General features: G+C 39.0%; 1 protein-coding gene and 1 long non-coding RNA gene across 2 annotated transcripts; one reads left to right on the top strand and one right to left on the bottom strand.

Annotated features, from left to right (window-relative positions):
• The first annotated feature begins 8,498 nt into the window (after nucleotides 1-8,498).
• Nucleotides 8,499-9,700, top strand: LOC122032781. Its single transcript, XR_006126227.1, has 4 exons — nucleotides 8,499-9,193; nucleotides 9,264-9,329; nucleotides 9,417-9,482; nucleotides 9,563-9,700. It is a non-coding gene; the product is annotated as an uncharacterized LOC122032781 (long non-coding RNA).
• Nucleotides 9,701-10,525: 825 nt separating this feature from the next.
• LOC122031776 (protein DENND6B-like) lies at nucleotides 10,526-15,675 on the bottom strand. Its single transcript, XM_042590912.1, has 4 exons — nucleotides 13,912-15,675; nucleotides 13,629-13,821; nucleotides 10,983-11,181; nucleotides 10,526-10,900 (listed from the first exon to the last, which is right to left on the bottom strand). Exons 1-3 carry the CDS (start codon nucleotides 15,417-15,419, stop codon nucleotides 10,984-10,986), a joined length of 1,899 nt encoding a protein of 632 aa, XP_042446846.1. The 5' UTR covers nucleotides 15,420-15,675; the 3' UTR covers nucleotides 10,526-10,900; nucleotide 10,983.
• Between the last annotated feature and the right edge of the window lie 433 nt (nucleotides 15,676-16,108).

The following is a 16,108-nucleotide window of genomic DNA, read 5'->3' as shown; positions in this document are numbered from 1 at the left end:
AAAGAAAAAAAATTAAAGCTAATATCATGCGCGACGTGCACAGTGGCGCACTGTGCACGTCGCGTATGATATATATTCCTCGAGAGATATATATATATATATATATATATATATATATATATATATATATATATATTATTTATATTTATTTTATTTTTTAAATTTTGGTGCCCCTGAAATTTGGGGGCCCGAGGCACTTGCCTCACAACTTCTATTAAAGGTCCAGGCCTGGTGCTTGCTGTCGCACGAACCATTTTCCCTAAAGTATGGATTGGATATTCTTACTTGATCTTTGTGACTAACTAGTGTTTTCCTTTGGTCTTTGTGACTTGATTACAATATAGTTTATGTGACTTACATGGTCTTTGTGACTAGATGATTTTTATGGATTGACTTGGACGAGTGAAAAATGTTGGAGTTCAGAAGATGAAAGGGCACCCCTTCCCCTTTATCTTCTAGCTCATTTAATTCCTCTATTAATAGAGGGAGAGGAAGAGTCATCTTCCTCTTATACATAAGCATCCAAGCCAAAGAAGAAAAAAAAGGGGAGTTTTACAGGAGCTTGTTGTGTGCGAGGTTTGTGCAAAGTCGGGTTCGTCCTATATGTGAAAGATCTCTGTGCAAGGTTCGTCTATGTGCACAAGATTGTAAGAGGAGAACATCTATTAGAGAGAGATTTGGCTCATGGAATCTTGAAGAGCTTTCCGATTTGTTCGTGATCGTTCTTCCGACAACAAGTTATTCTTCAATATATTCTCTGATCTTCTTCTTCGAGTATCACTGTAAGTTTTTTGTTTTGTATGAAAAACGAAGATTAAGATTTACTATGGGAGATCACTGTAAATTTTACAATTTTTGTATTTATATATTTTTTATACTTTAGAACTATCAACAACTTTCTCCTATGCAATAACCAATAATGTGATTTCTCAAGAAGTGAAATGATAGAAAAGCCCTGGCTAGCCAGTTCACATTTAAGGCTGTGAATATAAGTAGAATAAAGTTTTGTGATCTTCAAACGTATTTTATAAAATAATCGGATGAAGTTATATAAATTTAAAATAAATTAAATTATTAAAATAATTATAAAACTTAATTTAGTTTCTATTTTTTATGTATAAGTTTTGTTCCAGTTTAACTTTAATTTCTTTAGATATTATCAAATTTTCAATTATAAAATTTTTATATTTTTTAACTTATTCAATCAATTATTAAGTTTTATAATACAAAATTATTAATTTGTTTTAAAAGTTTATTTATTTATCAACTTTATAAAAAAAATTTCATATATTATTCGTAAATAGTTTATAATTTTATTCACGAACTAGTTTATATATATATAAACTATTTAATTTTATTTATTTAGTTAATTGTATACATAAATAAATTATTAATGCATGAAAATGCATTAAGAAAACATTCATTTAATGAGTATCCATATTCCTATTCACGCAAACTGTTCCTTGAATTCGGTTCATTGTATTCTACCGGTGCAAGGCCCGTGAAATTCTTATGAGGGCGTCCGCCTACAAGAGTCTCTGCCTGCAAGAGCCTTAATTTTTTTGGTTACCAAATAATATACTCAATTATTACTCAAGCCGAACTTGATTAATCACTGATGGAACATGTGAATAGATAAGATATTTGTATGAACCATGTCTTCTACCATTTTATTCGATTTTAATGCAATAAACCCGCACGCTTTATGATTTTTGTCGCCTAAATGAGACTCCAACTGTCACTAAAAGACTTTAATTTGATCATTAAATTAAAGAAACGGATTAAATCTCAGAAATTAGATACAGAGATTGTGGATCACTAAGAGTCCATAGATAATGTCCAACTAAGCAACAGCTCTAGCACAATCTTAACGACATCGGCTCTTAGCCCTCTTCCAACTTCCAAGAGCCATTCATTTTTGCCTTCACTTGCAAATATATATACGATAAATATGATATATATATATACTGAGAAGACACAGTTGTTCTCTTCCACCAATAATAATAATAAATTATTATTATTGTTGATCAATTTGAAATAGAAAGATGACTCATTAGGGCTTCGAAGTATAGCACCCGTTGGATCAAGCAACAAAGGGACTTTGGGACGCCTCTTGAGAACACGTCCGGCTCGGTCAAGGTTCCAAGCAACGACAAACATATTGGAAAGGTTGTGAACATCTTAAAAAAAAAAAAAAAAAAAAAAGGGTTAAAAAGAAGGTCAAGGCTGACCTTGGTAAAATCTCTCCGATGTTAAGTCAAACTTTAACAAAAATAAGAAACGTGTTGTGCAAAGAGAGGGCAATACCTCTCAACTTTTCTGAACCGCGGAAGAAGAGGAAGAGAGAAAAGAGATCGCGCGGAACAACAAGACAAAGACGCACAAAAGAGAGCAAACACCAGGAAGGAGAAGAAGAAGAGAAAGAAAAAGAGTTACCGTGGTTCGGCGACTTGCCTACTCCACAAAACGGCCGAAGCTTTATTAGAATTCTCTTCTACACAAGAGAATCACATCTAATGATTCTTGTGTTGTCTCATCTACAATGGGTTTACAATGATCCCTATAAATACTGCTAAACCCCCAGACCCGGTAAAAACGTAACAGAATTTGTTATGAAAAACATAACAAAATTCTGTTATATAAAATCTTAACAGAATTTTATTACGAAAAATCTTAACAGATTTTTCTTCCATGACATCCCTTCATCCAAATATGAGTCACTCGTCAACAATCTCCACCTTGGCGAATATTCACCCCTTCGAAGAATACGAATATCTGGACAAAACTCCATCTGGATCTCTGGGTCTGGGCTTCCTTCCTCTAGCATCTAGAGATATGGATCAAGTTCAAGCAATGCTTAAACTTCTCTGTGGTCACTGGCTTTGTCAGCATATCTGCAGCATTGTCTGCAGTGTGAACCTTCTCAAGTTGAATTTCCCCGGAAGCAATCAACTCTCTGATCTTGTGAAATCTCACATCAATGTGTTTGGTTCTCGCATGATACACTTGATTCTTCGCCAAATAGATAGCACTCTGACTATCGCATAACAACTTAACTCCACCTTGCTGAACACCCAGCTCTCTGACCAACCCTGTAAGCCATAAAGCTTCCTTCGCTGCTTCAGCTGCTGCCATGTACTCGGATTCCGTAGTAGACAATGCAACAATAGATTGTATCATAGATTTCCAACAAATAGGTCCTCCTGCCACAGTGAATACGTATCCTGTAGTAGACCTCCTGTTATCTAAATCTCTTGCATAGTCTGCATCTACGTACCCAGCAACTAAAGGATCTTCCGGTTGTCTACTGAACATGATGCCATAATTAGTTGTATTTCTCAAGTATCTGAAAATCCATTTCACTGCATCCCAATGTGGTCGACCAGGATTTGAGAGAAACTTGCTTACCATACTAACTGCTTGCACCAAATCTGGTCTTGTGCAAACCATGGCATACATCAGACAACCAACTGCACTGGCATAAGGAACCTTTGACATCTCTTGGATCTCGTCATCCGTCTTTGGACACTGTGTACTGGATAACTTGAAGTGATGCGCCAGGGGTGTGCTCACCGACTTTGCATTCTTCATGTTGAACCTATCCAACACCTTCTCCACATAGCTACGTTGAGACAATCATAATCTCCCTGCAACTCTATTCCTGTGAATCTCCATCCCAAGAATCTTCTTGGCCTCTCCCAAATCTTTCATGTCAAATTCCTTGCTCAGTAGCCTCTTCAATTTGTCAACCTCTCTCATCTTCTTCGCAACAATGAGCATGTCATCTACGTATAGTAGTAAGAAAATCAGTGATTCATCTTCAAGGCCTTTCACATATAGCGCATTATCATACTGATCTCTATATCCGCTTTGAATCATGTATGAATCAATTGTAGCATTGCAGAGATTGTTTCCCATAGAGCGATTTCTACTTACAAACCAACCGCTCTGCTCTTGGACCGACTAATCTCGGTTGTGACATAAAAATCTGCTCCTCCAAATTTCCATGAAGAAATGCTCTTTCACATCCATTTGCTCCAAATACAAATCGTGATGTGCCACCAAAGCCAATACTCTCTAATTGATATGTACCACCGAGAGAGAAATTTCTTCATAGTCTTATACCCTTTGCTACACCACCGAGCCTTAAACTTCACTTCTTCTCCCTCGACATTGCTTCTTTCTTCTTGAATATCCACTTGCACCCTATAGCTTTCTCTCCTTCAGGAAATTCCACTAGATCCCACGCTTGGTTCACCTGTCCACCTGTCCTTCTCGGAGCTATGTATTGCCTCCTGAAAAGATGTAGGGTCTCCGCTACTAGTGGTAAGTGCATAAGATACCAAGTCTTCGAATCAGTATCTAGTGGGTGGTTTTACGACTCGCCTCGCTCTACCACTAGCTATAGTGCGATGCTCCATGTACTCTGAGCTAGAATCATCAAGTCATGAGTCTCTAGCTCCACCTGCACAATATCTTTCTCTTGTTGCTTTGTGGTGTTTCCTTTCCTTCTTCCCGAGTACGTTGTAACATAGCTTTCTCGTCAAACACCACATCTCCGCTGATCACCACCTTGTTTGCCTTAGGATCCCAAAGCTTGAAGCCTTTAACTCCTTTCTGATAGCCCAAAAATGCATTGCTTTGACTTTGCATCCATCTTTGATCTTTCCTCACTAGATATGTGCATATAGGCTGGACATCCAAAACTCAAGATAAGAGTATTCTACTTGATTCCCTGTCCATACTTTGCCTTCTAGTGCTGCCCTTGGTGATCTATTAATGAGATAACATGTCATGTTAATCGCTTCCGCCCAGAAATTCTTTGCAAGCCCCGCATTCAGCCTGAGACATCTTGCATTCTCAATAATTGTCCTGTTCAACATTTCCACTACCCCATTCTGCTGAGGTGACCTGCAAACCGAGAAGTGCCTCATTATCCCATGCCGCTCACAGAATTCCTGAAACTTTGAATCTGTGTACTCATCCCATTATCTGATCTAAGGCATTTGATCTTCCTTCCGGTCGGTTCTCTACTTCAGTTTTCCACAATTTAAACTTTGCAAAAGTTTCGACTTGTGACGATAAAGTATACCCATACCTTTCGTGAGAAATCATCAAAAACTCACAAAATACAAGTGCCCTCCACGTGATGCTACACCGGCGGTCCCCAGAGATCCGTATGTACGTAGTCCGTAATCCCTCCGCCTTGTTTGTTGCCGTCTTAAATTGCACTTTGCTCTGTTTCCCAAGAACACGTAATTTGCAGAATTCAAGCTTGACGCTTTGACACCCTTCAACAAATCTCTCTTGTGAAGTTCTAGCATCCCACGTTCACCCATATGCCCTAGCCGCATATGCCACAAGACAGTATTATCTGATTCAGACTCCACCTACAACTGTAGTTCCTATCAACTTGTAGATGTTTCCTGCTACCTTTTGTCCTTTCATTACCGTCGAGCTCCCTTGTTGACTTTCATCACCCCGCTCACCGATTTGTAATTACAACCAATACCATCCAGTGTGCCTAGTGAGATCAAGTTCTTCCTTAGCTCGTATATATCCGACATCACATAAAGTTCGATCACACCATCAAACATCTTGATTCTGACATTCCCTATGCCGATAACCTTGCATGATGCATCGCTTCCCATCAACACCGAACCGTAATCCACCGCCTATAGGTGTCAAACCAATCCTTGTTTGGAGTCATGTGATATGAACATGCAGAGTCTAAAATCCATGCATCCGTCACCGCTCCGAACTTGACATAACTGATAGCATATCTCCATCACCGCTCTCTGAATTTTCTTCAAACTACTTTTGTTCTCTGCAACATATTTCTTTATCTATGGACAATTTCTCTTGATATGACCTTTACCTCCACATTTGTAGCACGTGATCACCTTCTTCCTTCTCGACTTAGAACGAGTCTTGTTGTTGTTGTCATATCCATGTCGAGATTTGCTCCTACCATGCTCTTGGTTGCTATTTACCACAAGTCCTTCTCCTTGAGAAATTTCATCGCTTGTTTTCTTCCTTTGGTGAAAACCTAGCAACGCACTTGTGATCTCCTCCAATTTGAGAGTTTCCTTACCCCACATCAAAGTAGTAACCAAATTCTCGTACGTAGGAGATGAAGGTAGAGAATTCAACAACATCACCTTGTCTTCGTCTTCGATCTTCACATCAATCCGCTTTAGATCACTTACAATCTGATTGAATACATTGATGTCTCGGTTCCTTCCATCTGAATACTTGAGATACGCTTGTTTGTCAATGATTTTGACATGTATTTTCCATTCAAATTTGACTAACCTGCTGACTTCTCCATGACATGGTACATCACGCCATCCGTAAGACAAAGCTAGTTTTTGCAGTTCTTCACTTGATCATCCATAGATTTTCTTCCTCCCAGCCGCCTACCACCATTCATGTCAACAAGTCCTTGACCCTCCGCCATAATCCAGTTTCCTGGTCAAACTTCCATATTAAACTAAGTCGCCCACATGTGAAAGAACCAAAACCTGAGCTCGATATCAATGTTGTGCAAAGAGAGGGCAATACCAACCTTTTCGAACCAGAAAGGAAGAGGAAGAGAGAAAGATCGCTGAACAACAAGATAAAGATGCACAAAAGGAAACACAGAGAAAAGAAAAAAAAAGAGTTATGCTTCATATACTCCACAAAACGTGAAGCTTTATTAGAATTCTCTTCTACAAAAGAGAATCACATCTAATGATTCTTGTGTTGTCTCATCTACAATGGGTTTACAATGATCCCTATAAATACTACTAAACCCCCAGACCCGGTAAAAACGTAACAGAATTTGTTATGAAAAACATAACAAAATTCTGTTATATAAAATCTTAACAGAATTTTATTACGAAAAATCTTAACAGATTTTTCTTCCATGACATCCCTTCATCCAAATATGAGCCACTCGTCAACAAAACGAAAAGAGAAGTATTATGTATACTAATGTCATCGTGTAATTATTTGGATTTTTTAGTATCACCCTTATAAACTAAGAATTAATTATTTGATAAGATTCGTCAGACCCATGCAATAATGACTACTGTAACAGATTTTCCTATGCAAAAGATTATTTTAATTTAATATTATACTTGTCTTAGTAAAAAAAACTAAGAAAAGTATATTTTTTAAAATCGTCGGCCTAAAATATTTATAGAAGCTTTTTTAATCATAGTGTTGTCAATTCTAAGATATGAGACTAAAGAGAACTATATTTTTTTATATAAAACAACCAGAGAAAATTAATGATGAGAAAAATTCATAGTAATACGCTGTAGCTGAGTCTCGAACTCTAGATCACTGATTGTTTCGTTTGTGGAATTACTAATAAAACTTGGAATTATTTTTAGTGTAAATAGAAAAAGGACATTAACGTAAATACATTTTAGACTTCACCAAAATTAGTTAGTAAAAGAAAAAGATTTTTAATAAAATAATAAAATATACACTCGTCTATACGACCACCTTTTTATATCAAGTTGGGAGAATGGGATAATCCTCGTTGGCCGCGTTCTCAGAATGTGATTACGCCTGCTCATCTATTTACATCATTAGAACGTGTCCGCACCACTTCTCTCACTCTCCTTCCCCTTTGTCTGAATCTCCGGTCAAGCTCAATTCAAGTCGGATTGTGATTGTACAATTCTATCTTTAGGTCGGCCAATTGGACTCAAACTCAGTCTTGAGTATGTATGTGACTGCTGCTAGGCTTATAAGAAGTTAATTTTGGACATGTTGCGTACTTTGATTTCTATGGAATTTAGTTATACTTATTAAAAAATGTAGTTAAAAATATATATCCCACTGTCAATTTGCAGTCGACTTTGTCGTCCAACGAGCTGGCAAAAATTTTATAACTCAATTGAAAAATTCTTACGACCGCACAAAGTAATTAGACCCATAAAGATTTGATTAGGAACATTCTATGTTTTCTTTTTATGCAACAAAACTGTTTTACGTGTTGGTTTTACAGATAAATGTGAGTTAATGAGGTTAGGTCGTGAGGTTAAAGAACTCAAGAACAAACAAGAAACAGTGGGCCAGTGTGCGTCCTCCTCGTCGGACACGAACAGCAACAGTCGATGCTCTGTCCTTCATGGGGCCGGGAATTCTTGATGAGCTCTCGCCATGACTTGCCGACTTCGATCTTCTGCATTTCTTTATCAATTTCTAAGCATCAATTCGCCTTAACTACTTCCTCCTCTTCCCACGTCCTTTCCACCCTCCATGGCCAGATATTAACCATCACTTCCTCATCATTCAATCATTTGAATTCCCTTCTTTTTTTTTTTTAAAGCAAGATCGTAACTTCCCATTTATAAATATTCCCCGGCAGCAAATCCTGCCTCCTCTATTTTTATCCACCGTTTGTTTTTATAATGCATAATTGTAGCTTAATTTCTTAGCTGTATTGTCATTGTCTGAATTAAAATGAAAGGGTCAATGTTTTGGCTAGTGTATATAAATCCTCCCTGAATTAGGTTGCAACACCAACAGTAGCCCTTTCTCCTCCACATCCAATTAAAGTCTTCATTGCGAACATGGATTTTCAGGGATTGGGCTCGAGCTGGAGCTCATTTGATGCTGCAATGGTGGGGGAGGAATCCCAAGTCATGGCACAGTTGTTCGGTTCTCAGGAGATGTTTTGGTCTGATCACAGTTCTCACTGTGATCTTTTTGATTGGAACCAAGGCAGCAGCTCTCCTAGTGTTCTTCCTCATGTAGATGCCAATTATGTAGGAGATAACTACTTTTGCAAAACCAATACGAGCTCGGAAATGGTGGAGCCTCTGCCTCCACTTTCACAAACCATGAAGAGAAAGTTGAATAACGAGGACACGACGACGATGTTCGAAGTTCCTAAGAAGAAGGCGAGCATTTCCATTCCTTGTTTCAATTGTGAAGCATTGGTAATATACAGATTGTGTATGATAAAAAATGGAGGTGCGTGTTAATTTCTTAGGTTTCAAAGAAGGGGAAGAATTCACTGTGCAAGAGGATTGAGAAGAGTGACGGCACTGTGCATGAGGACTTAAATTCACAGAATTCCAGTTGCTACAGCTCGGAGGATGATGATTCCAACGAGCAGAAAGGAGCAACCAATGGAAAGAAAAGAGCTGGTAGAGGAGCAGCAACTGATCCCCAAAGCCTGTACGCAAGGGTAATTTAAAAGATTATAGATTTAACTTTGCCTTTTGTTCATTCTTTAATTTTTCTTTTCCAAAATACAGAAGAGGAGAGAAAGGATCAATGAGAGGCTGAAAACCTTGCAAAACTTGGTTCCAAATGGGACAAAAGTAAGCATCTCGATCAGAATTCTGCTTCTTCAGCCTCAGCTGCTGGGTTAATAGAAGAGCTGACAGATTATTTATTGACTGTAACAGGTAGACATTAGCACAATGCTTGAAGAAGCAGTTCAGTATGTCAAGTTCTTGCAGCTCCAAATTAAGGTTATACTTAATTACATTACTAATTCTGCTTGCTCTAATCTGTTTTCAGTATCTGAAGTTATATAATTTAACTTGTGCAGCTGTTGAGCTCTGATGACTTGTGGATGTACGCTCCCATTGCATACAATGGCATGAACCTTGGCATTGACTTGAACATCTCTCAACTGTGACATTCAGAACAGTTTTACTCGACTATATATAGAACTGAAGGAGAATAACTTGGCGAAAATGGCAATTTAGAGTTTTTTTTTTTAATCTTCTAAATTGTTTGATTTTTTTTATATTACATAATCTCTTTTCGACACTGAGTGTATTTCATGTTAACTTTCTACTATTGATAAAAATATCGATACAGGTATATATCAATCCCTATTCCCATGGGCATCTCTCCGGAAGCAAGTAAACATATCATAATCATACAAAGTCAACTCATCTGAAGTTAATGCATGGATGAATGATTTAGGGATGCAAAGTCAACCGATCTTTTTCATGAATTAAATAACGATTATCGAGGATTGCGTTATGGCTCTTGTAAGAGATCTACTTTTAAAATTAAACAATTATTAAAATAAAAATTGAAAAATTGGCACAGATGAACACAATTGTGGAAGAAGATTCATTATCTGCAGGTGAATAATAGAAGCTGTAAAGGAATTGAAAGGCTTAAGAACCTAATTAAGAGCTCAGTGACGCATGATCATGATTTGGATTGGAGAGAAGTAATGGTAATATTTAATACACGCAAAATGATGCATGTCATTTCGTAATTGTGCAATTTCATGCAGATAAAATAATTTATAAAGAAAAACAAGAAAGTTCCAAGTGTATCCATATACTTTATTATGTGGATCTGTTTGTTTTGTTCTTCATTTTTCATTAATTTACAGAAAAACTATCAACTTCATTTTTACAAACTTCTATAGAGTCTAAGGAAATTTTAATAAATTTGTTGTAGGATTTTTTTTTTTCATGGGATCATTGTTGAAACTGTAATAGGTAAAAAGAAGCATATCTAACCTACACTTAATGGGCAACAAGAAGGATCATTACAAGCGCAGCAAGATGAATAACAGAGGCATGCTACAATTAGTCAATCTCATTGGACCCCAAGTGAGTAGGATAATACAATAAGATGAGGACCCAAGCAGCTTAATCAAAGACAATAAATCCTAATCATGAGTGACTCATTTTCGTGTAGCTGTTGCTCCAAAAACTTGATCCAAAGAATCGAATTACACATTCATTATAACGTACAGAGAAGACTCAGCTCAAGTAATGTGGGTACTTTTGGCCTGCTCCTGATTCTTTCTCCTCACTTGCCTCTCTGTTTTCTCTCCTGTGCTTTCATTTTTGAACCTTTTGCCCTTTGACGTCTAGTTCCTCCATGAACATAACAAAGGGATCAAGCTCGTTCAAGACTGCAATTGGATCATTCAGATTCACCGGCCAAGCAAGATGGAAGGTATTCTATGATACCAATGATAGGAATGACATCTTCACCTCAGCTACTGATCCACCGCATAGCAGAATGCTTAGGAGTCTTCACTGGCTCTATGCTGGCCTTTAGGAGAGCAGCCCTTTTAGGATTTGAAAGCATGAGCTGTTGCATGTCTTTTGGAAGCATATTAAATACAACTCGAAGGTCTCCTTTCAGCTTCTCGCATGTTGTTGCAGAGTTTTCAGTAGCAGATCCCTGTTGCTGCATAGGAACATGCAAGAGATATTAACCACAGGACGATGCTTAACGGAGGCATATGAGCAGTGCTGCTGTTAAGTGATTAAGGTTCTAGATTATACATATTAATTTGATGTTTGCATTTGTGCTCGGTGGTGAAAGAAGCAATAAGTTATACACCTACGCAACTATAGACAATTGAACAGATGGAATGTCAAAGATCCAACCAACAAATATCTTGTTGAGCAGAACACCTTTGTAACAGTGATACTGTCAATGCCATGCAAAAAGAGCAGAAGTGATTGCCTATAGTAAATAAATCAGTAAAAATGTAATAAGTTTATTATGATGTTGAAGGGACTGAATTACCAATCCATCTGCTCGGAGGAAATCATGAAAATGGACAAAGAGTCCTCAAGAGAACTTCAAACTTTGTTAGTTTAGGATAATTTAATGTTATTGCTAATAAGACCAATGACAACTATTTGTAAAAGAAGTCGAAAAGAGGCAAAATCAAGAAAAATGGATAGAAGTCACTTAAATGGCAAAGTCAACAATCATAAGGCCATATTTTGGAAACTAAGAAATCATGACCTTCAACTCTAATTTGTTTGTCAGGTAATAAATTAAGCCTGAACTAGTAGAAAATGAAAATCGAAGAATTGCTATTCTTTCCTTCATTAATTTTACCAGAGAACAGTCATTGCCAAGATAACCAGTACAAAGAAGGTAAAAGTTTAATCATAGGGTGCTAACACTTAAAACATTTAAGACAAATAAAATGAATAAGACAAGTCCTCAAATTCTTCCTGGTTCCACCATGATCATATATGGGAGCCATTAGAACTCCCAAAGATAAAAATTTAAGAGTTAATCGAGGGCTGATAGTTGGGAGGAGTCATGACCATTGATTCATGTGCTACATGGATTCTGAGCCCAGGAACAAAGAGGTCTAGCTTCAAAGTTTATCTTGATCAGGGTTGGTAAGAGGCAATAGCGCCTATGTTCCAACAGGGTGACACCTCTGTTAGGGTTGAAGGCGATGGGGAGCAATCATAAACCATACAAAGTCAATTACACTTAAAATTTAAGTGATTTTGAACAGTTCAAGCAGCAGAATAAACTGAATTATATATTTTCCCTAGATCGATACTAGAATCTATGTTAGAAATAAAGCAATTAACTATATCAGGATTTTTTTGATTGGCAAAGGCTAACATACAACCAACATAACATTAAAAAAAGCTTCTCTGATCTATATATTCATTCTTAAGAAAGAGGTATTAGAATAAAGAAACTAAACTTTAGCACCAACATCCTAAAGACTAGGATTTAAAACATGAATTTCATACTCTAATGCCCAGCACCTACATAGAACATTTAACTGAGACATATCACGATACAGGTGCTCAAGCGTCACCTAACCTTACTTAAGAATCTAAAGATCATATTGATTCCTTCCAATAAAGCACAATAATAAACGATTTTCCTCTACCACCAATCGAGCTCATAAGGTACTTTTTGCTGTAGACAAAAAGGGGATAGATAGAAAATCTCATTAGGTTTTGACAGCTAGAAACTTAATGGTCACCAGATCTACCCTTATTATGTAGGACATAGTGCCAGTAATATTCTTAGCATTCAGATCTCATTATTAAGTCCGTATAATACCAAATTTAAGTGAAGAAAAACCCAATGCACTCAATTTCTTAATTTTTCTGTTTTCCACCACTATTTACTTTGAGGAATGTAACTCATTTTAAATAATTTGTAAGCAACAAAAATGTGTATATCAACATAGCATATATCCACTATGTGCTATCACAGCATACCACTTGCATACAACTTTTACAATGTTGAACTAAAGGAATTAAACCCACTGTAACTGATCTCCGTAATATCCTCACACTTCAAACTCCAATTGGATTTGATTTTGTATAAGCAAGTTTCTAGAAGAGCATTTAGAACATGTAAGAGATATTTATGTATGAAATTGGATAGTTATATCTATGTGAGGAAACTAATATGGAAGACATAAAGGAAGATCCACCAGAGGTGAATGGCATTGCAAGGTAAACAAAGTGCGCAAAACAGTTCCTCAACTATTATGAAAAAAATCCCATTGCTGTTAAATTATGGACAGATATAATGAAATACATTTTGTACTGCACCAAAGGTAATATCATATATACAAGTAGAAATATTTTGCAACACATGCAAATAGGAAATGATGAAAGATCAGATGACAATAAAACAAAACAATGCAGATAAATTTTTATTTTAATTATAAGACGAAGAAGGATGAGAATTTATACCACAAAAAAACTGTTTAAATAAAATGCCAGTTGTGTTATTGTAATATGAAATTCATAAGATATTTGTTTCTTAACTTTAATTGGTGGCCATAACAAACTCAGTAGCAGTTTTAATTTTTTACAACAGTTTTTCTATCATCAGATAAAAGAAGATACCTGTATCTCTGCGAGCAAATGTCTCTCAATAGCATTGAAAGAATCAACAGTCTCCACTTCAGACATAGTAGATATAAGCTTATTTATGTCAGTGTTCAACCGAGCCTGCTTCCATAACCTGTGTTGTTCTTGTTCTGCAACTGCCCGCCTCTTTTGGAACCAGGGCATAAAATTTTTTCCTTCCAAAAACCGTCTGATGAAGAAGAAAGAATCAGAAACAAGACAAAAACCATTACTAGCATGTTAAAGTGTGATGAAGCCCATTAACAATCAGCATTGTCACCTGTACAGCTCCAGCCAATTCGACCTCATCCTTTTTGACAAGAACTTCCCCGGCCCTCGAGTGGCCAACCCATTGAGAAATTCATGAGCATCAAACGGAGGCAAAGGCGGTGGCTCCATAAAAGGAGAAGCTCCTTCTAAAGGGGTGGTTGCCCTCAAATAAGGACCGAAAGGAGCAAGGAAGTTTGTCGTGAGCTCTAGAAAATGACGCCGCAATATCTCATTATTTGCCACTGACATAGACTCCTCAACCCTGGGAGAGTCAATCAGCCTATTAAGAACTGCAGTGTCTGGCTTCGTTGTGGCTGCGTGGGGGCTCCAAACAGCTTCCTTGTGCTCCGTCATCAGGCATAGTGGACCTTCTCTTCTCAGTTTCATCGCATTCAGGAAGCCAGAAGGGGAAAACTTCTTCAGGGAGAGCTGGTCAAGGTTGAGCTTTCCCGGCCCAAAGTTGTTCCCGATGCCCCCGGTTGAAGCAAAACGGCCTCCAGCAGAAAGATTCCGTGTGGCATTAGCGCCGGTGCTTCCCACAGAAACGACATGAGGAATGTTACGAAGGGTCTTTAGGAAGAAGAGGTTGGTAACTCCAAGGACCATTGGAGGGAACGCCTCTCCTTCGCCGAGAGAATTGAGCCGGGCGAAGTCGGGATCATGGATGGTGAAGTAAGGCCGAAAGTCAACCGCAAAAGGAAGAGGTGCAACCAGGCTTACTAGGGCGGCGACGGCCTCAGAGCACTGCGGCGGAGTGGGGGCGAAAACAAGGATGGGCTCTCCAGCGAGCATGAGTTCCCACAGAGTCCAGAGGTGGAGGAGGAGGCTGCGGAAGCTTCCGAAGAGGTCAGCGTCGTGGAAGAGACCGTGGGGCACGGTGGGGTTGGTAGGAGGGAAAGGAGCGGCCGGATCGTTGGGCTTCGGTGGTAGATGTACCCGGAGAGCGGCGCTTCCAATAGGGAGGTCCATGAGGGTACCGGGAACGGGGGGCGGCCAGGCGGCTACGTGAGAGGCGACGAGACCGAGGGCGGAGGGGCCGATGTCGAAGCACAGGGGTCCAAGGATCTGGAGCAGGGGCCGGAAGAGGGATGAGTAAGGGCAGCCGGAGAGGATGACAACAGATTTCTGCTCGCCTCCTCGGCGGAGCCGCTCGTCTTGGCGCCTCCGGTTAAAGACGTACCCGTAGATAAACTCCCCGGCGGCTGCGGCGGGGAAGCGAAAGGAGAAGATGGAATCGTGGATGGACGATGAAGAGGTCCGGCGGGCGGGGTTAGGGTTAGGGTTAGGGTTAAGGTGGTGATGAGACATCGAATCCGGAAAGGAGGAGAAGGCGACGAGGAGGAGTTGGTTTTGAGGGAGCGCATCCGGGGGAAAACATTCCTCCACCACCTGCCCCTGCTCCAGGTCGAAGCGGATGACGCAAAAGGCTAACACCCACGGCCGCATAGCCACCGGGTCCGCGCTCGGCAGTCTCCCAGAAGGGTCCCGTCGCAGCGACACCGACGGCAACCGCTCCATGTCGATCCGAGCAAGAACCACCGCCGCGCCTCCTTCTTCAGTCCGATCTAGAAACGATTTACCATTTGATGTTGGCCGATTCAAGATCTGAGCTGGGAGATGGTCGGAGTAGAGGCGAGAAGAAGAGGAAGTGGTGGTGGCGGCCACGGTGGCGCGTCGTGACGATGGTGGGGGCGTTGAGCAGCAACTGGATCGGAGTTACCGGATCGCTCATGGTTATGCCTAAAATAACATCCGCTAAGAAGGTGGGGTTTGAAAGGCCAGCGTGGGAGCTATCGGTATATCGGTGGCATTTTAGGTCCGGCACTGCCAGATCCGGAACCGATAACGACCATGTGCGCAAGATATCAGCCATGCAATTAGTGTGCAATCAAGTAATAATTGTTAAGGTGTTCTTATCAAGTTGGAGGATAAGTCAAATGATTGGGTCTGGATCCAGATGGACACGGTCAAAGTTTAATTTTAGTTTGGGCAAAGTAAAAGGGCGTTTTATTTTTCCTTCAAATAAATTTTTAAGGGTAGTAACTTTGATGTTTTTATAAAAAAATGCGCTCTAGCCTTTAATTCCGATTATCTCTGCCTAAATCTTCACTTGATTGAGCAATATTTATAGAAATTTACATTGTAACCACTATGAATTATCTATTATAATAAAGATTCGATCGGTTAGTCTAACATTCACGTTATAA

Source organism: Zingiber officinale, chromosome 11A, assembly GCF_018446385.1.
Source record: "Zingiber officinale cultivar Zhangliang chromosome 11A, Zo_v1.1, whole genome shotgun sequence".
NCBI lineage: Eukaryota > Viridiplantae > Streptophyta > Magnoliopsida > Zingiberales > Zingiberaceae > Zingiber > Zingiber officinale.
This window is presented reverse-complemented; position numbering and strand designations above follow the sequence as displayed.

Bases quoted from the DNA above. Each gene is read 5' to 3' on its own strand.
- LOC122031776 (XM_042590912.1), bottom strand. From the start codon at position 15,419: ATGGAGCGGTTGCCGTCGGTGTCGCTGCGACGGGACCCTTCTGGGAGA. The intron at 13,822-13,911 runs GTGACAATGCTG...CTTCTTCATCAG, and splicing joins AATTGGCTGGAGCTGTACAG to ACGGTTTTTGGAAGGAAAAA. The intron at 11,182-13,628 runs GTATCTTCTTTT...GTTCCTATGCAG, and splicing joins ATTTGCTCGCAGAGATACAG to CAACAGGGATCTGCTACTGA.